Source organism: Petromyzon marinus, chromosome 74 (genome assembly GCF_048934315.1).
Source record: "Petromyzon marinus isolate PM22_M1 ecotype Great Lakes invasive population chromosome 74, UKy_Petmar_22M1.pri1.0, whole genome shotgun sequence".
NCBI classification, from domain to species: domain Eukaryota; kingdom Metazoa; phylum Chordata; class Hyperoartia; order Petromyzontiformes; family Petromyzontidae; genus Petromyzon; species Petromyzon marinus.
In genome coordinates this window covers 8,181,598-8,204,024 of record NC_133740.1, presented here as the reverse complement: position 1 = coordinate 8,204,024, position 22,427 = coordinate 8,181,598, and the positions used below count along the sequence as shown (strand labels likewise).

General features: G+C 52.0%; 1 protein-coding gene across 1 annotated transcript in view; it reads right to left on the bottom strand.

Moving 5' to 3' along the window:
- LOC116958225 (rho GTPase-activating protein 45-like) overlaps positions 1–22,427 on the bottom strand; it is a 123,197-nt gene that overhangs the window by 54,206 nt on the left and 46,564 nt on the right. Inside the window, exon 4 of the mRNA XM_076056184.1 lies at positions 316–531. Within this exon, the coding sequence (XP_075912299.1) occupies positions 316–531 (216 nt within the window). The remainder of the gene's footprint in view (positions 1–315; positions 532–22,427) is intronic.

Genomic DNA, 22,427 nt, shown 5'->3' with positions numbered 1-22,427 from the left:
GATTACTTCGCCTGGTATACAGCAGGTCGTTAGGCTCTGTGGCACGTGACACACCACGTCCAGTATACCTGTCGCTACAGAGCCTGTGGCTACTACCGGCTACCGCTACCACCACCACCACCACAACTACCAAACTAACTACAAACGAGCGCTATCAAATGTGGGTGGTGGGGGGGGGGAGGTGGGTGGATATCAGAACATATATTTAGTCTGGAGGAATCCGATAAGCTATAAAGCTCTTTATCACACATGTCCCAGTAGATAGGCGGCGGGGGCGGGGGATGGGGAGCGGGGCGGGGGGGGGGTGCCCGTTACCTTTGACCCTGGTAATGAGGGCGCCGGTGGCGGTGAGGATCTCCCGTAGGCTCAACGCCGGGTGCCGGGCCAACGTGCGCTTGAGCGCGAGCAGGAGCTCGCCGAGGCGTGCGTGGCCGGCCTGCCGCCTGCCCTCCTCCCCCCCGCCGTCTGTCAACGAGACACAGGAGAGGCAAAGGTCCGGGGTGGCCTTTAGCAGGCCGCTGGGGGCAAGTGCTGTAATGAACAAAGACAAACAAAGGAACGGGGGGGGGGGAAATAAGAAGAGGTTTTTTCTTTTTTTGTTTTTGACGATACAACGGGAGGTGGTGAGACTAGGCCATCAAGAAGGCCGTCTCTGGTGTAGGCCAAAATCAGTTTCAAAGACGGTGCATATATAGGAATAGGTTTTACCCTTTTAACTGGCACAAAAACTGACACCTTTATTCAAGGCATCACGTTTGCAATAACCACAACACAAGCGGTCAAAATGCAAACAAAAGAGACAACTCTGGTAATAATATTGGCACTGTCCTTGAATTTGATTGGTCCACACCCAAGACGGCTTTTGTTAGAGCCTAGTCTCCACTGGTGTTGGACCAGAAGATGCCTTGAATAAAGGTGTCAGTTTTTGTGCCAGTTAAAAGGGTAAAACCTATTACTAAATCTTGTTACTGGCAAAGGAGGTCTCATAATGTACGATGTATATATTTATTATCATCAAAGCTGTGTTTATATTCTTGGTTCTTTCGGTAAAGTCACGTAGAAGGGAAACAATAAAATAATAAAAATATAAAACAATAAAATTCTCAAGACGTTTCGACTGCAACACAAGCAATCATCACCTGATGATGCTTGCTGTGGTTTTCACACCTGATGATGATTGCTTGTGTTGCAGTCGAAACGTCTTGAGAATTGTATTGTTTTACATTTTTATTATTTAATTGTTTCCCTTCTACGTGACTTTACCGAAAGAACCAAGAATATGAATCCCTGCAGTCACGAAAGCTTTAAATCAAAATTTAAAAGCCATGTTTGTTTGCATGCTCGCCGCAAGTACTGTGTGTGGTTAATGCAGTACTTTGATTCTTTGCAAAAGGTTTATATTCGGTGTGTAATATAAAACAGCTGTCGCTCTGCCTTTGACGTTTGCCACGAGCGGGAATCGAACTTGGGCCGCAGGGTTCGTAGCGTCGTGGTGCGCTGCCGCTCATCCCCACCGCCCACACACACGACACACACACAAGACACACACACGTATACACACGACACACACACAAGACATACACACACGTATACACACACGTATACACACGACACACACACAAGACACACACACGCGTATACACATGACACACACACACACACGTATACACACGACACACACACACACGTATACACACGACACACACATATACACACAAGACACACACACGTATACACACGACACACACACAAGACACACACACGTATACACACGACACACACACACACGTATACACACGACACACACACAAGACATACACACACGTATACACACACGTATACACACGACACACACACAAGACACACACACGCGTATACACATGACACACACACAAGACACACACACGTATACACACGACACACACACACGACACACACACGTATACACACGACACACACACGTATACACACGACACACACAAAAGACACACACACGTATACACACGTATACACACGACACACACACAAGACACACGTATACACACGACACACACACAAGACACACACACAAGACACACGTATACACACGACACACACACAAGACACACACACACGTATACACACGACACACACACAAGACACACACACACGTATACACACGACACACACACAAGACACACACACGTATACACACGACACACACACAAGACACACACACGTATACACACGACACACACACAAGACACACACACGTATACACACGACACACACAAGACACACACACGTATACACATGACACACACACACGACACACACACGTATACACATGCAAAGGTATCGCCGTGTCATTCTTGTTTTGGAGACAGGACCAATGGCCCACAGGCGTGAGCACAAAGATAAAGGTGTCCGGCACCCCAAACCCCACCCGGTATAGCTCACGCAGCACTTGGCCCACCACTGCGTGAGCAATGGATCTGAAAATAAAAACTCACCAGAAGGCACTTTGCCATTGTCTACACGAAGAACAATGGCACAAAAGACAAAGACCCCCCGTACAGCCTGTAACAGACTGTGGGGGCAAGTGCTGTTAGCGAGCACCGGCACTGTGGCACACGAGGGGGGTGGGTGGCCAGCACCACGCCCGGCCGCCTTTGTCTCCCCAGTGGCGATGTTTCTACGCACCCCACCAGGTACTCATTTGAGGCTGAGTCGACCTAGGGAAGGCCCAGGACGGGCTTAGATAATCGTCACCGGTGTTGATAGTGAGTGGCGATGGAACACGAGTCGCCGGGTTCGTAGCGCAGCGTAGCGCTAACCGCCACACTACCGCTCCCACGCACGTGCGCACACACACACACCACACACCACACACACACGTGTTCCACACCTTACCACGCTGCAATTAAACTCCGTGCACCATACCCCACCTGGTCACCCACACATCGATGCCATACCCTAACCTCTCGTCACTCTACGCTACACCCCCCCCCAACCTTGTAGAAACCCCACACGGCCACACTATTTTACTCTGTTTAACACGTAGGCTTTCGCGACCAATATTATTCATAATAAAGGTTTTTGGGTTAGATCGCGTTTATTTATAAATGTGTCGTAACCCTCCACCACCCGACACGGCCAATCAGCAAAAAAAAGTGTCACGTTGACAAAAGACAAATAATTCACTACTTTAGCCCACCGGTGTGTTGAAGAGTGAATCCACATTTACAGTTTGAGTACGACGTTTCGCTGGTAAATACATCCAGCATCATCACTCTTCAACACACCGGTGGGCTAAAGTAGTGAATTATTTGTCTTTTGTCAACGTGACACTTTTTTTGCTGATTGGCCGCGTGGGGTGGTGGAGGGTTACGACACATTTATAAATAAACGCGATCTAACCCAAAAACCTTCATTATGAACTATTTTACTCTTTTATTTTGTATTAGGTAAGGCCCACTGAGCTATGGTAGCTCTTTTAACAGAAGCGACCTGGCCACAAATGATAGCTCAACGAAGTGGCCTTATCATCGCGTGGAAATTCACAGCAGCCAAATACTCCAAACGCATGTTTCTGAATGTGGAGGGAAAACCCGAAAGACCCGGAGTAAAATCCATGCGAGCACGGGGAGAGAGACGCAGACTCAAAACATACAGCAGGCGTCAGATTCGGGATCGAACCCACAACCTCCTGTATACCAAGTGACGTAGTTAACATCCAAATATCATACCTGTCAACCCCTCATCAGTGCCCTACCTTATTACAGGCCAATTCGGACCTTATTGGTCACCGTGTGCCCTTAGAAATCTCAACGTTCATCCTGCAAAGTCCCATCACAAGGGAGAAACACAAACAAATAGACAGAAAAATCCTGTATTGAAACGGCTGTACGTGTACAACAATACGGGTAAACAGTATGGGTTAACAGGTATGAAATATACAGCAGGCGTCAGGCTCCGGATCAACACACGACCTCCTGCATACTAGGGGTGAGGTAGTTAACATTTCACGAATGTGACACCACACCTCACAACCTCACCTCGTCACACCACGTCTAACTTGGCACCACACCTCACAGCAGCACCCCTCCACACCTCATCACACACTGCCCCTCGTCACGCACCACGCCTCGTCACACCAGACCGATACCACGCCTCGTCATACCACAACTCGTCACACACCACGCCTCGTCATACCACAACTCGTCACACACACCACGTCACACCAGACCTATACCACGCCTCGTCATACCACAACTCGTCAAACACCACGCCTCGTCACACACACCACGCCTCGTCACACCAGACCTATACCACGCCTCGTCATATCACAACTCGTCACACACCACGTCTCGTCACACACCACGCCTCGTCACACACCACGCCCCGTCATACGACACACACCGCATCATACCAGACATATTATATCACACCTCGTCAGGCTGCGGCCGTAGCGGAGAGAACCGAGGAGCGAATGCAGACGCAACGGGGTGCAGTTTGCTCCATCCCGACCGGACGTGGGGACAGGGCAGCTTCCACTAGCCAGAGCAGTGACACACAGACCGACTCATCGCTATGTCACTCACCAACTCACTGGCTCAGGACGTCTTACACAGATGTCAGAAAATGACGCGGAATCGCTACGTCACTCACTCACCGAGACCTTCATGGAAACAGACTCATCCCGGCGTCACTCACTAACTCACCAACTCCTCACTGTGACACTCACTCATCCCTATGTCACTCACTAACTCCTCACTGACACAGACTCATTCCTACATCACTTAACCAACTCACTAACTCTTCACTGATACACTGATCCATACGTCACTCACTAACTCCTCACTAACACAGACTCATCCCTACACTAACACACTCCTCACCGAGACACTCATCCCTACGTCACTCACTCATATCACTCGCTCCTCACTGAGAGACTCATCCCTACGTCACTCACTAACTCCTCACCGAGACTCATGTCTACGCCACTCGCTAACTCACTCCTCACTGAGAGACTCATCCCTACATCACTCACTAACTCACTCCTCACTGAGAGACTCATCCCTACATCACTCACTAACTCACTCCTCACCGAGAGACTCAGCCCTACGTCACTCACTAACTCACTCCTCACTGAGAGACTCATCCCTACATCACTCACTAACTCACTCCTCACTGAGAGACTCATCCCTACGCCACTTGCTAACTCACTCCTCACTGAGAGACTCATCCCTACGTCACTCACTAACTCACTCCTCACCGACTCATCTTTAAGTCATTCGCTAACTCACGAACTCCTCATTGAGACAGACTCTTCCCTACGCCACTCACTAACTCACTCCTCACTGAGAGACTCATCTTTAAGTCACTCGCTAACTCACGAACTCCTCACCGAGACAGACTCATCCCTACGTCACTCACTAACTCAGGAACTCCTCACCGAGACAGACTCATCCCTACGTCACTCACTAAGTCCTCTCCGAGACTCATGTCTACGCCACTCGCTAACTCACTCCTCACTGAGAGACTCATCCCTACGTCACTCATTAACTCACTCCTCACCGAGAGACTCATCTTTAAGTCACTCGCTAACTCACGAACTCCTCACCGAGACGGACTCATCCCTACGTCACTCGCTAACTCGGGAACTCTTCGTTGAGACAGACTCATCCTTAAGTCACTCACTAACTCACGAACTCCTCACCGAGACAGACTCATCCCTACATCACTCGCTAACTCACGAACTCCTCACCGGAACAGACTCGTCCCTACGTCACTCACTAACCTCACTCCTCACTGAGAGACTCATCCCTACGTCACTCACTAACACTCCTCACCGAGAGACTCAGCCGTACGTCACTCACTAACTTACTCCTCACTGAGAGACTCATCCCTACGTCACTCACTAACTCACTCCTCACCGAGAGACTCAACCTTAAGTCACTCGCTAACTCACGAACTCCTCACCGAGACGGACTCATCCCTACGTCACTCGCTAACTCACGAACTCCTCACCGGAACAGACTCGTCCCTACGTCACTCACTAACCTCACTCACTCTTCACCGAGACAGACTCATCCCTACGTCACTCGCTAACTCACGAACTCCTCATCGAGACACTCATCCTTAAGTCACTCGCTAACTCACGAACTCCTCATCGAGACAGACTCATCCTTAAGTCACTCGCTAACTCACGAACTCCTCACCGGAACAGACTCGTCCCTACGTCACTCACTAACCTCACTCACTCTTCACCGAGACAGACTCATCCCTACGTCACTCACTAACTCACAAACTCCTCATCGAGACAGACTCATCCCTACATCACTCGCTAACTCACGAACTCCTCACTGAGAGACTCATCCCTACGTCACTCACTAACTCACTCCTCACCGAGAGACTCATCCCTACGTCACTCACTAACTCACAAACTCCTCATCGAGACAGACTCATCCCTACGTCACTCGCTAACTCACGAACTCCTCACCGGAACAGACTCGTCCCTACGTCACTCACTAACCTCACTCACTCTTCACCGAGACAGACTCATCCCTACGTCACTCACTAACTCACAAACTCCTCATCGAGACAGACTCATCCCTACATCACTCGCTAACTCACGAACTCCTCACTGAGAGACTCATCCCTACGTCACTCACTAACTCACTCCTCACCGAGAGACTCATCCCTACGTCACTCACTAACTCACAAACTCCTCATCGAGACAGACTCATCCCTACGTCACTCGCTAACTCACGAACTCCTCACCGGAACAGACTCGTCCCTACGTCACTCACTAACCTCACTCACTCTTCACCGACACGGACCCAGCTCGATGTCACCAACCCGCTCGTGCGCCACTCTGGCCAAATCTCGGCTACGATTCATCCTCTTCCCCCCCCCACCCACCCCACCCCATCCCTCTCCACCGCTGGAGATCCGCTCACTCTGGAGACCGTGCGCCCGACAACAAAAACAAACGCCGAACAGAAGCGAGAATATTTACAGCGACGAGTTTTTTTTTTTGGGGGGGGGGGGGGTTTAAAGAGCAGGTCCCCGACGCCTCCGCACAGAAGCTGCGACGATCCACGACGGTCCCGTGCTATCTGGCGTGATTCCTCCTCCTCATCATCATCATCCTCCTACTCCTCTTCACGTATCTCTGGCCTCATGGGGCCCCCCCGCTCGCTGGCCACAGCCACGGCTATTTATGGTGTGGAAGCCACACGGAACCAGAGGATTTCCTCCCGAAATGGAATGCCATTGTTTCCGCGCCGCAGACGGGACCAGCGGTGGTTGGTGGTGGTAGTGGCGGCGGCGGCGACGGAGAGGCGGGGTCGGCCTGAATCACACCGAGTGTAGCCCCGCGTGTGTGACCGTGTGTCCGCGTGTGTGCGCATGTGGAGAGCGGTAGTGTAGCGGTTAGCGCTACGCTGCGCTACGAACCCGGCGATCCGAGTTCGATTGCCGCTCATGGCCAACACCAGTGACGATTATCTGAACCGGTCCTGGGCCTCCCCTAGGTCGACTCAACCTCAAATGAGTACCCGGTGCGGTGTGTAAACAAAGGCGGCCGGGCGTGGTGTTGGCCACCCACCCCCTCGTGTGCCGTGGCGGCCTTCAATAGGTGCTGCTCGCTAACAACACTTGCCCCAACAGTCTTAAGGCTTTACGGGGGATCTTTGTCTTTGCATGTGCGCATGTATGTTCACGTGTGTCCGTGTGTGTCCATGGATGGATGGCTGGCTGGGTGGGTGGCTTTTTGAGTTTGTGGATGCGTGGTTGGGTAGCTGAGTGGGTGACTGAGTGGATGAATGGGTGGATGGGCTGGGAGGGTGGGCGGATCTCTGGCTGCGTGGGTTGGTGGGTGGATGTGAGCCAGCGAGCGAGGGAGCGAGCGTGGGTGGGTGGGTGGATGTCAGGGTGGTGCGCTGGTCGCGTTCCCCCATCGCGGTAACAGCGTTACTGTGCCGTTGCTGCGAGTGAGTGGGCGGGCGAGCAGGCGCATCAGGCAGGGAACGACACTCAAAACGAGATACTAAAGTAGAAGTGCCATGGTGGCCAGGAGATGTTATCGCCCTCGCCTGGAATGCAGAAGTTCGTGGGTTCGATTCCGACCCCGACGCCCGCTGAACGTCTGCGTGTGTCTCTCCCCGTGGTCGCGTTGATTTTTTCCTCCGGGTCCTCTGGCCTTTCCCCCTCCACATTTAGAAACGTGCGTTCAGAGTATTCGGCCGGTATAAATGTCCACGCGATGATAAGCCACTTTGTTGAGCTATCATTTTGGGGGGCCAGGTCGCTTTTGTTAAAAAAAAAGCTACAGAGCTCAGTGGGACCTTACCTGATAAAAAAAAATGAAAAGAGTAAAATAGTGTCGCTGTGTGGCGGTTCTACAAGGTTGGGGGGGGGGTGTAGCGTAGAGTGACGAGAGGTTAGGGTATGGCGTCGACGCGTGGGTGACTAGGTGGGGTATGGTGCAAGGAGTTTAATTGCAGCGTGGTAAGGTGTGGAGAACACGTGTGTGTGTGTGGTGTGTGCGCACGTGTGTGGAGGGGTAGAAAGAGCTACACAACTCAGTTTAAAGTGACGAGATGAGGAAGGCCGCTACGGTCCCATCGCAATAAAGAACAAACAAAGATCCCCCGTATAGCCTGTAAATGACTGTGGGGGCAAGTGCTGCTTAGGGAGTAGCAGCACCTACGAAGCCCGGCAAGGTGGCACACGAGGAGGTGCGTGGCCAGCAACACGCCCGACCGCCTTTGTCTCCCCCAAATGGAGATGTTTACACACCGCACCAGGTTCTCATTTGAGGCTGAGTCGACCTAGGAAAGGCGCAGGACCGGTTCAGATAAAACATTTTTTTTGTTAGATTACCAGTAATGGCCCAGTGAGCTATTAGCTTCTTTTTTCAGAAGCGATTTAGCCATAAATGATTGCTCAACGAAGTGGCTTATGATCACGTGCAAATTTATCGCAGCACCCAAACACTCTAAACGTGTGATGTTGATTCTGAATGTGGAGGGGAAAAAATAAGTAATATTTAAAAATGCTTTTTTTTTTAAACACGCTTCAATGAAATGTACCGTACTCGTAATGGCAGAACTGCACGACTCCAGGAAGTGGCCGCGAAGTTTTCCATAAAGTAAGGGGGCCATGGTGATTTACAGCCAACGTCAGTTGAGCGTGGACAATTAGACCCAAGCCATGGTGATTTACAGCCAACGTCAGTTGAGCGTGGACAATTAGACCCAAGCCGAAACATAACATGTAAAAAAACAATGTTTAAAAATACATATTTTTTTTATTTTTAACGATAGAATATAGCATTGTCATCAGTATGACATAAGTATACCATGTTTGCAGTCGATACCACATTGGGAAGTGGGTTAAAATTGAGTTACAAGATTTGAGGATACAACAACAACGGACAGAGTTAAAATAAAGCGTGGAATAATTAAAAAAACGGAGGAGCCGGAGAAAATCCACGCGAGAGAGACACTGCAAACTTCAAATATACAGCAGCAGGCGTCAGGGTCGGGATCGAACCCACGAACTCCTGCATATCAGGCGAGGTAGTTAACATCTCCTAGCCACATGCAAACTACAAATATACAGCAGGCGTCAGGATCGGGATCTAACCCACGACCTTCTGCATATCAGGCGAGGTAGTTAACATCTCCTAGCCACATGCAAACTACAAATATACAGCAGGCGTCAGGGTCGGGATCTAACCCACGAGCTTCTGCATATCAGGCGAGGAAGTTAACATCTCCTAGCCACATGCAAACTACAAATATACAGCAGGCGTCAGGGTCGGGATCTAACCTACGACCTTCTGCATATCAGGCGAGGAAGTTAACATCTCCTAGCCACATGCAAACTACAAATATACAGCAGGCGTCAGGGTCGGGATCTAACCCACGACCTCCTGCATATCAGGCGAGGTAGTTAACATCTCCGAGCCACACGCAAACTACAAATATACAGCAGGCGTCAGGGTCGGGATCGAACCCACGACCTTCTGCATATCAGGCGAGGTAGTTAACATCTCCTAGCCACATGCAAACTACAAATATACAGCAGGCGTCAGGATCGGGATCTAACCCACGACCTTCTGCATATCAGGCGAGGTAGTTAACATCTCCTAGCCACATGCAAACTACAAATATACAGCAGGCGTCAGGGTCGGGATCTAACCTACGACCTTCTGCATATCAGGCGAGGAAGTTAACATCTCCTAGCCACATGCAAACTACAAATATACAGCAGGCGTCAGGGTCGGGATCTAACCCACGACCTTCTGCATATCTGGCGAGGTAGTTAACATCTCCTAGCCAGATGCAAACTACAAATATACAGCAGGCGTCAGGGTCGGGATCTAACCCACGACCTTCTGCATATCAGGCGAGGAAGTTAACATCTCCTAGCCACATGCAAACTACAAATATACAGCAGGCGTCAGGGTCGGGATCTAACCTACGACCTTCTGCATATCAGGCGAGGAAGTTAACATCTCCTAGCCACATGCAAACTACAAATATACAGCAGGCGTCAGGGTCGGGATCTAACCAACGACCTCCTGCATATCAGGCGAGGTAGTTAACATCTCCTAGTCACCGCGGCGCCCTATATAATCGTCACCGGTGTTGGTGGCCGTGAGCGGGAATTGAAGTCGGGTTGCCGATGGTTCGGAGCGCGGCGCGCTAATCGTTGCACTAATGTCCCATCACGCGCACACACACACGCGCGCGCGCGCGGGCAAATGTGTGTGTGCGTGTGTGTGGACAGACACCGTCTGCAGGCTCCGATAATTGAGGGGGATAACATCGACCAAAATATAACAATAGCTTTTAGACCTTTCTAACAATTAAAAAGTTGTGTTAAGATGTTAAAACGCCAAACAGAAATATATATATATTTTTGCAAGGAACCATGTCTGCATTAACCACACACGGTTCTTGTGGTCAAACAAAAACCACGCTCTGATAATACCACGCATCGTCTTTTGAAACCGATTGGTCCACACCATAGACAGAAGGCTGCGTTTGTTTTGTGTTTGCACGTTCACCACAAGCAGCGCGTGTGGTTAATGCTGACAGGATTCCCTTGAAAAAGGATTCTCTTTGGTGTTTTAACATCCGAACACGATTATCTTATTGCCAGATAGGTGGTAAAACCCATAGTTATTCTTAACACAGATTTTTTTTGGCGGGGTTAGATCGGGGTAAATATATAAATGTATTACGGATTGATATTGGTCGCGAAAGCCTACGTGTTAAACCTATTGTTAGATTTTGATGCTGGCAAGAAAGGTCCCAACATTAACATCGACAAACTCCACCAGGGGGCGCACGGGTAACGAGCAGAGAGTAGCAGCAGCAGCAACAGCATCAAGATCCCTTGCAAAAGTGTTTCAGTTTGGCGTTTTAACATCTGAACACAATTGTTTTATTCCAGAAAGGGTTTGTTGTTATAGTTTGATACTGGCAAGGGAGGTCCCCATGATGTGGCTGCTCAGCCCGAGCTCTCAATGTTCCTGATAGTGGCATTGTCTTTGTGCTATATTCTTGGTTCTTTCGGTAAAGTCACGTAGAAGGGAAACAATAAATAATAAATAAATATAGATATAAAACAATTACATTCTCACGACGTTTCGACTGCGACACAAGCAATCATCGTCAGGTGTGAAAACCACAGCAAGAAAATTTGAAAAAAGTGGCGTTTTTTCTTAACGTTGGCATCACGGACAGCGATTTTGCAGTTATTCAGATGGACGAGTCCATCTATGTTCTTGGTTCTTTCGGTAAAGTCACCACGTAGAAGGGAAACAATAAAATAATAAAAATATATAAAACAATACAATTCTCAAGACGTTTCGACTGCAACACAAGCAATCATCATCACCTGATGATGCTTGCTGTGGTTTTCACACCTGATGATGATTGCTTCCGTTGCAGTCGAAACGTCTTGAGAATTTTATTGTTTAAAATTTTTATCATTTTATTGTTTCCCTTCTGCGTGACATTACCGAAAGAAGCAAGAATATGAAACCCTGCAGTCACGAAAGATTTAAATCAAGAGTCCATCTATGTTCAGAAATGAGGAGGAGGGGGGGGGGGAAGAGAATGGAATGCGGTCTGAAAGTCACCCTAAGCTTCAACACAATCAATTAAGACCCGAAATGGTTTATCAAATCCTTCCAATGATTGCCAACACAGAATTCATCTTCTCGGTTGAAATTGTCTCTGTGTTTGTACATGTGGATCGCCTCATGAACGACGAATCTCTCATGGTAGCCAGATGGCTTGCAGAAAACCTCCGTCTTTGTGCCGTTCGCCGTTTTGGCATCCTCCGGTCTAACGCTGTTCGAGACTAGGCGCTTGAGAAAGCTGCCTCCGTGTTTTATTGTCAGAAAGGAGTAAAAACTATTCTTATAGCATCAAATCACCTGGATGATAGGGTCACACGGTGAGGGGGGGGAGGGGAGGTGAGATCACCCTGTGCCCTATGCCAGTGTCCTTCATTGCCAAGGCCCTTCTGGGGCCACTGGCGGTGCCGCCCCCTCCTGGCGAGGCCTTCAATACGGCCCAGTCATCTCAGTCGGTCACCCCATGGCGTACCACCTGGGTCTGTCCCGTGACCTCGTGCACCTAGCCCGGCACAGTGGGGAGCACAGGTGGTGCCATCCGCCAGTCATCTCAGTCACCCCATGGCAGCAGTGCACCTAGCCTGGCACAAGCGCCGCGGTGGTGTCACCTCCTCTTCGCGGCGAGTGGCGCTGTGCGTTCGCTACATTTTAGGGGTGGAGGCGGGGCACTTTCACCGATAAGACATCATCAGTGAGTGAGTGAGGGGCCACCACACCATTTTAAACCATTGCGGGTTTGACAGCAGCACAATGATGATGGATGGGGTGTATAGTGTGTATTATACAGTGTAGTATTATGTAGAACTTCTTTCGCACCGTACGTAGCCAACCGTTGCTAATCGGAGGTGCGGCGGGGGGGGGTACAAACGAAACACAAAAAGCAGTTCTCAATGTAGTAGAGTGGTGTAGTGTATAGTGTAGTGTATACTAGTGTAGTGCATAGTGTAGTGTATAGTAGTGTAGTATATACTAGTGTGATGTATCGTTGTGTATAGTGTAGTGTGCAGCATAGTGGTGTGGTGTATAGTGTAGTATATACGAGTGTATAGTAGTGTAGTATATACTAGTGTGGTGTATCGTTGTGTATAGTATAGTGTGTAGCATAGTGGTGTGGTGCATAGTGTAGTATATACTAGTGTATAGTAGTGTATAGTGTAGTGTGTACCATAGTGGTGTGGTGTATAGTGTAGTATATACTAGTGTATAGTAGTGTGGTGTATCGTTGTGTATAGTGTAGTGTGTAGCATAGTGGTGTGGTGTATAGTGTAGTATATACTAGTGTATAGTAGTGTATAGTGTAGTGTGTACCATAGTGGTGTGGTGTATAGTGTAGTATATACTAGTGTATAGTAGTGTGGTGTATCGTTGTGTATAGTGTAGTGTGTAGCATAGTGGTGTAGTGTATAGTGTAGTATATACTAGTGTATATTAGTGTAGTATATACTAGTGTGGTGTATCGTTGTGTCTAGTGTAGCGTGTAGTGTAGTATGTAGTTTATCGTGTCGTCCGTATTGTACAGTGCAGTATGTTGAACTTCTTTCGCACCGTACGTAGCCAACCGTTGCTTATCGGAGGTGCGGCGGACGGGCGGGGAGGGGGGGAAGGACAACAAACTAACAAACAACAACAACAAGAAGCTACTTCTAAAGAAAATAGTTTAAAATTTGGATTTAAAAGTGCACAGCTCCCAGTCGGCTTCCTAACATCGGAAGGGGCGGGGATTGCCGGTGCAAGACTCAGCGGGACTCAGGACTCAGGAGACTCAGGAGACTCAGGAGACTCAGGGGGGTGCAGGACTCAGGGGGCTCAGGACTCAGGACTCAGGGGGCGCAGGACTCAGGGGACTCAGGACTCAGGTGACTCAGGTGACTCAGGGGGCTCAGGGGACACAGGACTCAGGACTCAGGGGGGCTCAGGACTCAGGATTCGGGGGGCACAGGACTCAGGGGGCTCAGGACTCAGGGGGCTCAGAACTCAGGGGGACTCAGGACTCAGGACGACTCAGGACTCAGGACTCGGGACTCAGGACTCAGGGGACTCAGGACTCAGGGGGGTGCAGGACTCAGGGGGCTCAGGACTCAGGACTCAGGGGGCTCAGGACTCAGGACGACTCAGGACTCGGGACTCAGGGGACTCAGGACTCAGGGGACTCAGGACTCAGGACTCAGGACGACTCAGGGGACTCAGGACTCAGGGGGACTCAGGACTCAGGGGACTCAGGGGACTCAGGACTCCGGGTGTGTGCGCGCCCGGGGGAGGAGATTCTGCTGCTAAACTGACAAGTACCATTGGGTGGCAATACCTCGACTGAAATGCGCGGCGCGGTGGTGGCGATGGTGGCGGTGGTGGTGGCGGCGTGAGATGCAGAGAGAGGGAGAGCGAGCGATGTCCACGCATGCACAAAACGGGCAGCGCAACACACACACACACGAGAGAGAAAAAAAAAATCAGAAATTCCAAACTTTTTTTGAGGCGAGTTCGCAAAAGTAAACGGAAAAGGTATTCCCACTGCCAACAAACGCCGAGAAGAGAAACTGAAATCCCTCCCCCAGGACTGGGGTGACGTAGCGGACACAGAGATGGGAGAGAGAGAGAGGTGAGGGCGGGAGAGGGGGGTGGTGGTGACCGGAGGAATGTGGCGTCATTCGCCCGGCCGGGTTAGGGTCACGACCTCTCGGTGACCTTTTTGTGTCACGATGCCAAACGGCGGCGGAGGCGGGGGGGGGAGGCGCTACGGAGCGCTCCGTGGCACACGCGCACTCACTCTCATTCACTCTCACTCACTCGCACTCACTCTCATTCACACTCACTCATTCACTCTCACTCACTCATTTACTCTCACTCACTCATTTACTCTCACTCACTCATTTACTCTCACTCACTCATTCACTCTCATTCACACTCACTCCTTAACTCTCGCTCACTCATTCACTCTCACTCATTCACTCTCACTCACTCACTCGCGCACTCACTCACTCCTTAACTCTCATTCACTCGCACACTCACTCATTCACTCACTCACGCGCGTACTCACTCCTTAACTCTCACTCACGCGCGTACTCACTCACTCATTCACACTCACTCTCATTCACACTCACTCTTTCACTCTCACTCACTCATTCACTCTCACTCACTTGCTCACTCACTCATTCACTCTCACTCACTTGCACACTCACTCATTCACTCTCACTCACGCGCGCACTCACTCATTCACTCATGCGCACACTCACTCACTCATTCCCTCACGCGCACACTCACTCATTCACTCTCATTCACACTCACGCGAGCTCACTCACTCATTCACTCTCATTCACTCTCACGCGCGCTCACTCACGCGCGCTCACTCACTCACTCTCCCATTCACTCGCGTACTCACTCCTCAACTCTCACTCGCGCGCTCACTCACTCATTCACTCCCATTCACTCTCACTCACTCGCGTACTCACTCCTCAACTCTCACTCGCTCGCACACTCACTCATTCACTCTCGCTCACTCACTCACACTCAACAACAACCGCCGCCATTCACCATTTTGGCCGCGTGCGGGAATCGAAGCCGGATCGCCAGGTTCATAGCGCAGCGCGCAAACCGCAAACACTCCTCACTTGCACTCACTCACGTCACACGCACGCTCCTCACTCACGTCACACGCACCTCACGCACACACACGCACGCTCCTCACTCGCACTCACTCACGTCACACACGCTTCTCACTCGCACTCACGTCACACACGCACGCTCCTCACTCGCACTCACTCACGTCACGCACGCTCCTCACTCGCACTCACTCACACGCTCCTCACTCACACTCACTCACGTCACACGCACGCACACACACGCACGCTCCTCACTCACGTCACACACGCACGCTCCTCACTCACGTCACACACGCACGCTCCTCACTCGCATTCACTCACACGCTCCTCACTCACACTCACTCACGTCACACGCACGCGCACACACACACACGCACGCTCCTCACTCACGTCACACACGCACGCTCCTCACTCGCACTCACTCACACGCTCCTCACTCACACTCACTCACGTCACACGCACGCACACACACACACACACGCTCCTCACTCACGTCACACACGCACGCTCCTCACTCACGTCACACACGCACGCTCCTCACTCGCACTCACTCACGTCACGCGCGCGCTCTCCACGCGCAGTAACCCAGGGAGCCTGTGGGAAAGCGCCTCAACTTTGACATCTTTTTTTTTGCTTTTGGGATAAAAAGCAACAACAACAAAAAACCAGCGAGAAATAAATAGCACTGGGTGGGGTATGGGGGGGGGGGCGGTGGAGCGGTGGCGCAGTAGTTGGTGCACCGCGCGACGAACCCGACGGGCCACCCGCGACCCCACGGGGGCGGAGGGAGCCGAGGGGAGTGGGGGGGGGCGGGAGAGGCATCGTCCAGCAGCGGAGAGACAGGCGGCGGCGGTGGCGGCAGCGCGCGGAACTTCCCGTGGGCCCGGCGGCCGAAGGCTTCATTCAGACACGCGATTGTTCTTCTCGTTACAATTTGTATGGAGGAGTCCCGAGGACGTGCCCGCTACATCGATGTATTTTCGACACGTTTCCCGACAGGCCGGCCCTGCCAATAAATTTCCCCGAGTTCTGCAGTCCTCTCTCTCTCTATATATATATACACACACAAACAAAGACAAAGGATCCCCCCGTATAGCCTTAACAGACTGTAGGGGCAAGTGCTGTTAGCGAGCAGCACCTATGAAGGCCGGAACGGTACACGAGGGGGGTGGGGTGGCCAGCACCATAGCCCGACCGCCTTAGTCTCCCCGAGTGGCGATGTTTACTACACACCGCACCAGGTACTCATTTGAGGCCGAGTCGACCTAGGGGAGGCCCGGGACCGGTTCAGATAATCGTCACCTGGTGTTGGCCGTGAGCGGGAATCGAACCCGGGTCGCCAGGTTCATAGCGCAGCGCGCTAACCGCTACACTACCGCTCCCCACATATATACACGCACACACACAAAAAAATTAACACTTCTGAGAATTTTGCCAACGACGCCGCGAGAGATGCGCCGCCTCCGGGCTCCGGAGAACCACCTGGGAGAGAAGATTCCAGGCAGCGGTGGCTCAAGCACGCGGGGGAACGCTCTTTCACGTTCTCGTTTCGGCTTTAAGCTATTAACGTCGCATTAGTTAGCGCGTCATCCCTTCTCTGTGCCGCACGTAAGCGTTAAAACAAAAACAAAAATGTTTCCAAGCACGCTGCATTACCCTGCGGGGTTCGCGAATCCCAAATGGGTCTGCGGCGACGTCGACCCTCGAGGGGGGGCTGCCTGTATCCAGCAAGGGTTGGTGGATCAGACACACGCAGGTCAGGTGTGAAAGTCCCTTCTAGCCCGTGGCAGGGCGTCGGGAAAGGAGCCGTACCCCTGGTACAGCAGCAGAGTGTGGATCTCCATCCGTTCCACACTCCCTTATACCCGTGGGTGGGCGTCGATGGGAAGCCGTACCACACCCCCCCTGGCTTTGCCAGGTAGAAGGCGGTACCAGCAGCAAAGTGTGGACTCCGCCTGTTCCCTCTGTACGGGATAGAGTGTTTCCCCCTTGCTCGTACGCGTGGGCGAGCACGCACAAGCGAGCGAGAGAGAGGGCGCGAGCCAGCGTGAGCACGAGCGAGCGAGCACGGGTGAGCGAGCACGAGCGAGCGAGCAAGGGTGAGCGAGCAACAGTGAGCGTGTGAGCAAGAGGAGTGAGCACGCATGAGCGAGCGCGTGTAGGTAAGCGCGCGCGAGTGAGTACGAGTGAGTGAATACGAGTGAGTGAGTAAGTGCAAGTGAGTGAGTGAGCGGGAGTGAGTGAGTGCGAGTGAGTGAGTGCGAGTGAGTGAGTGAGCACGAGTGATTGAGCGCGAGTGAGTGAGTAAGTACAAGTGAGTGAGTGAGCGGGAGTGAGTGAGTACGAGTGAGTGAGTGTGCGTGAGTGAGTGAGTACGAGTGAGTGAGTACGAGTGAGTGAGCGGGAGTGAGTGAGTACGAGTGAGTGAGTGCGCGTGAGTGAGTGAGTACGAGTGAGTGAGTACGAGTGAGTGAGTACGAGTGAGTGAGTGAGTACGAGTGAGTGAGTGAGCACGAGTGAGTACGAGTGAGTGAGTGAGTACGAGTGAGTGAGTGAGCGTGAGTGAGTACGAGTGAGTGAATGAGCACGAGTGAGTGAGTACGAGTGAGTGAATGAGTACGAGTGAGTGAGTACGAGTGAGTGAATGAGTACGAGTGAGTGAGTACGAGTGAGTGAGTGAGCGCGAGTAAGTACGAGATAGTAAGTACGAGTGAGTGAGTGAGCGAGTGAGTGAGCGAGTATGAGTGAGTGAGTGAGCGAGTGAGTACGAGTGAGTGAGTATGAGTGAGCGAGTGAGTACGAGTGAGTGAGCGCGAGTGAGTAAGTACGAGTGAGTGAGTACGAGTGAGTGAGTAAGTACGAGTGAGTGAGTACGAGTGAGCGAGTGAGTACGAGTGAGTGAGTAAGTACGAGTGAGTGAGTGAGTACGAGTGAGTGAGTACGAGTGAGTGAGTAAGTACGAGTGAGTGAGTACGAGTGAGTGAGTAAGTACGAGTGAGTGAGTACGAGTGAGTGAGTACGAGTGAGTGAGTAAGTACGAGTGAGTGAGTACGAGTGAGTGAGCACGAGTGAGTGAGTACGAGTGAGTGAGTGAGTGAGCACGAGTGAGTGAGTGCGCGTGAGTACGAGTGAGTGAGTGAGTACGAGTGAGTGAGTGAGCACGAGTGAGTGAGTGCGCGTGTGTGAGTGAGTACGAGTGAGTGAGCACGAGTGAGTGAGTGAGTACGACTGAGTGAGTACGAGTGAGTGAGTGAGTACGACTGAGTGAGTACGAGTGAGTGAGTACGAGTGAGTGAGCACGAGTGAGTGAGCACGAGTGAGTGAGCACGAGTGAGTGAGTGAGCACGAGTGAGTGAGTGAGCACGAGTGAGTGAGCACGAGTGAGTGAGTGCGCGTGAGTACGAGTGAGTGAGTAAGTACGAGTGAGTGAGTGAGTAAGTACGAGTGAGTGAGTACGACTGAGTGAGTGAGTACGAGTGAGTGAGTGAGCACGAGTGAGTGAGCACGAGTGAGTGAGTGAGTACGACTGAGTGAGTACGAGTGAGTGAGTGAGTACGAGTGAGTGAGTGAGCACGAGTGAGTGAGCACGAGTGAGTGAGTGAGCACGAGTGAGTGAGTGCGCGTGAGTACGAGTGAGTGAGTGAGTACGAGTGAGTGAGTGAGTACGACTGAGTGAGTGAGTACGACTGAGTGAGTGAGTACGAGTGAGTGAGTGAGCACGCGCGAGTGCCACCAGAGCGCGCGCGCTGGGCGCGCCACGGGGCCCCGTGGCGCGCCCACCTCTTGCCGCCGTGACACAAAAGATCCCAAAGGTCGTGACCCCCTAACCCGGCCGGGCGAATGATGCCACATTCCTCCGGTCGACCACCCCCCTCCACCCACCCCTACGTCTCCCATCTCTCTGCGTCTCGACGTCAGCAGGGGCAATCGGCGAGCGCCGTGACCGTGACTCCCAACGAGGGACCTGGGGGGGTGGGCTCTCTCTCCGCCCGCTCCTCACGACCGCCAGCCCGTCTCCGCGGCCGCCGCCAGGGCTTTCCCACGGTGGAGCGGAGAGCGCAGAGCGAGTGCCGCCCGCCCGCCCGCCCGCCCCCCCTCCTCTCTCTGCGATCGCACGCCCCCTATAAGGTGTGCACTTGGCCGCGTGCATTCTTGCGTCACACGGCGATTCTGCGCGACGCTGCTTTATCGGTTTTTCACTTTTTTTTCCTTCCCTTAACCCCCCCCGCCCCCCCCGCCCCCCCCGCCCCCCCCCCGCCCCCCCGCCCCCCCCACCACCACTTGCACGGTTCTCCGCCGGTGGGCCGGCCACTGGTTCTGGCATTTGGCGATTTTTATTTAGTTCTATATTTTAAAGTCGATTGGGCCTCGTACTTTGTAAGTGTCGGCGAGTCGCCGAGATCACTTTGCGGGAGGGGTCCTGCCGAGAGAGTTTTTCGCAGTAGGCAGAGGGGCGGGCGGTGGCAGAGGGGGCGGGCGGTGGCAGAGGGGGCGGGCGGTGGCAGAGGGGCGGGCGGTGGCAGAGGGGCGGTGTTGTCGCTGCTGCCGTTGCCGCTGTACCAGGTTCTGGCATTCAGCGATTTGTTTTATTTTATTTATTTGTTTTAAACTCTTTGGACTTGTACCCCAACAGTCTCGGCGAGTCTCCGACATCAGTTTGGAGGAGGGTGCTGCTAAGAGTGTATCGCAGTAGGGGAGAGTAAGGGGGGTGGCAGAGGCGATGTCGTCGCCACTGCTGCTGCTGCTACACACCACGCGTTCTGGCAATTTTGCATCTTTCCCCCCCCCCCCCCCCCATTTTAAACCTCGATTGGATTTGTACCCTAAAAGTTTCGGCGAGTCGCCGAGATCACTTTTCGGGAGGGCTCCTGCTGAGAGTTTGACGCAGTAGAGGACAGGGGGCGATGTTGTCGCTTGCTGCTCACTACATTTGGGAAACACGGCTTATTCACTGCGCTTGTGGTGCCCCGGTGGATAGGAGATGTTAACTACTTCGCCTGGTATGCAGGAGGTCGTGGGTTCGATCTCGACCCTGATGCCTGCTGTATATTTGGAGTTTGCGTGTGGCTAGGAGATGTTAACTACTTCTCCTGGTATGCAGGAGGTCGTGGGTTCGATCTCGACCCTGATGCCCGCTGTATATTAGGAGTTTTTCATGTGGCGAGAAGATGTTAACTACCTCTCATGGTATGCAGGAGGTCGTGGGTTCGATCTCGACCCTGATGCCCGCTGTATATTAGGAGTTTTTCATGTGGCGAGGAGATGTTAACTACCTCTCCCGGTATGCAGGAGGTCGTGGGTTCGATCTCGACCCTGATGCCTGCTGTATATTAGGAGTTTTTCATGTGGCGAGGAGATGTTAACTACCTCTCCTGGTATGCAGGAGGTCGTGGGTTCGATCTCGACCCTGATGCCTGCTGTATATTTGGAGTTTGCGTGTGGCTAGGAGATGTTAACTACTTCTCCTGGTATGCAGGAGGTCGTGGGTTCGATCTCGACCCTGATGCCCGCTGTATATTAGGAGTTTTTCATGTGGCGAGGAGATGTTAACTACCTCTCCTGGTATGCAGGAGGTCGTGGGTTCGATCTCGACCCTGATGCCCGCTGTATATTAGGAGTTTTTCACGTGGCGAGGAGATGTTAACTACCTCTCCTGGTATGCAGGAGGTCGTGGGTTCGATCTCGACCCTGATGCCTGCTGTATATTTGGAGTTTGCGTGTGGCTAGGAGATGTTAACTACTTCTCCTGGTATGAAGGAGGTCGTGGGTTCGATCTCGACCCTGATGCCCGCTGTATATTAGGAGTTTTTAATGTGGCGAGACGATGTTAACTACCTCTCCTGGTATGCAGGAGGTCGTGGGTTCGATCTCGACCCTGATGCCTGCTGTATATTAGGAGTTTTTCATGTGGCGAGTAGATGTTAACTATCTCTCCTGGTATGCAAGAGGTCGTGGGTTCGATCTCGACCCTGATGCCCGCTGTATATTAGGAGTTTTTCATGTGGCGAGGAGATGTTAACTACCTCTCCTGGTATGCAGGAGGTCGTGGGTTCGATCTCGACCCTGATGCCTGCTGTATATTAGGAGTTTTTCATGTGGCGAGGAGATGTTAACTACCTCTCCTGGTATGCAGGAGGTCGTGGGTTCGATTTCGACCCTGATGCCTGCTGTATATTAGGAGTTTTTCACGTGGCGAGGAGATGTTAACTACCTCTCCTGGTATGCAGGAGGTCGTGGGTTCGATCTCGACCCTGATGCCTGCTGTATATTAGGAGTTTTTCATGTGGCGAGATGTTCACTACCTCTCCTGGTATGCAGGAGGTCGTGGGTTCGATCTCGACCCTGATGCCTGCTGTATATTAGGAGTTTTTCATGTGGCGAGGAGATGCTAACTACCTCTCCTGGTATGCAGGAGGTCGTGGGTTCGATCTCGACCCTGATGCCTGCTGTATATTAGGAGTTTTTCACGTGGCGAGGAGATGTTAACTACCTCTCCTGGTATGCAGGAGGTCGTGGGTTCGATCTCGACCCTGATGCCTGCTGTATATTAGGAGTTTTGCATGTGGCGAGGAGATGTTAACTACCTCGCCTGGCTTGCAGGAGGCCGTGGGTTCGATCCAGACCCCGACCGCCTTTGCCTCCCCAGTGGCAACGTTTACTAAAACACCGCACCAGGTACTCATGAG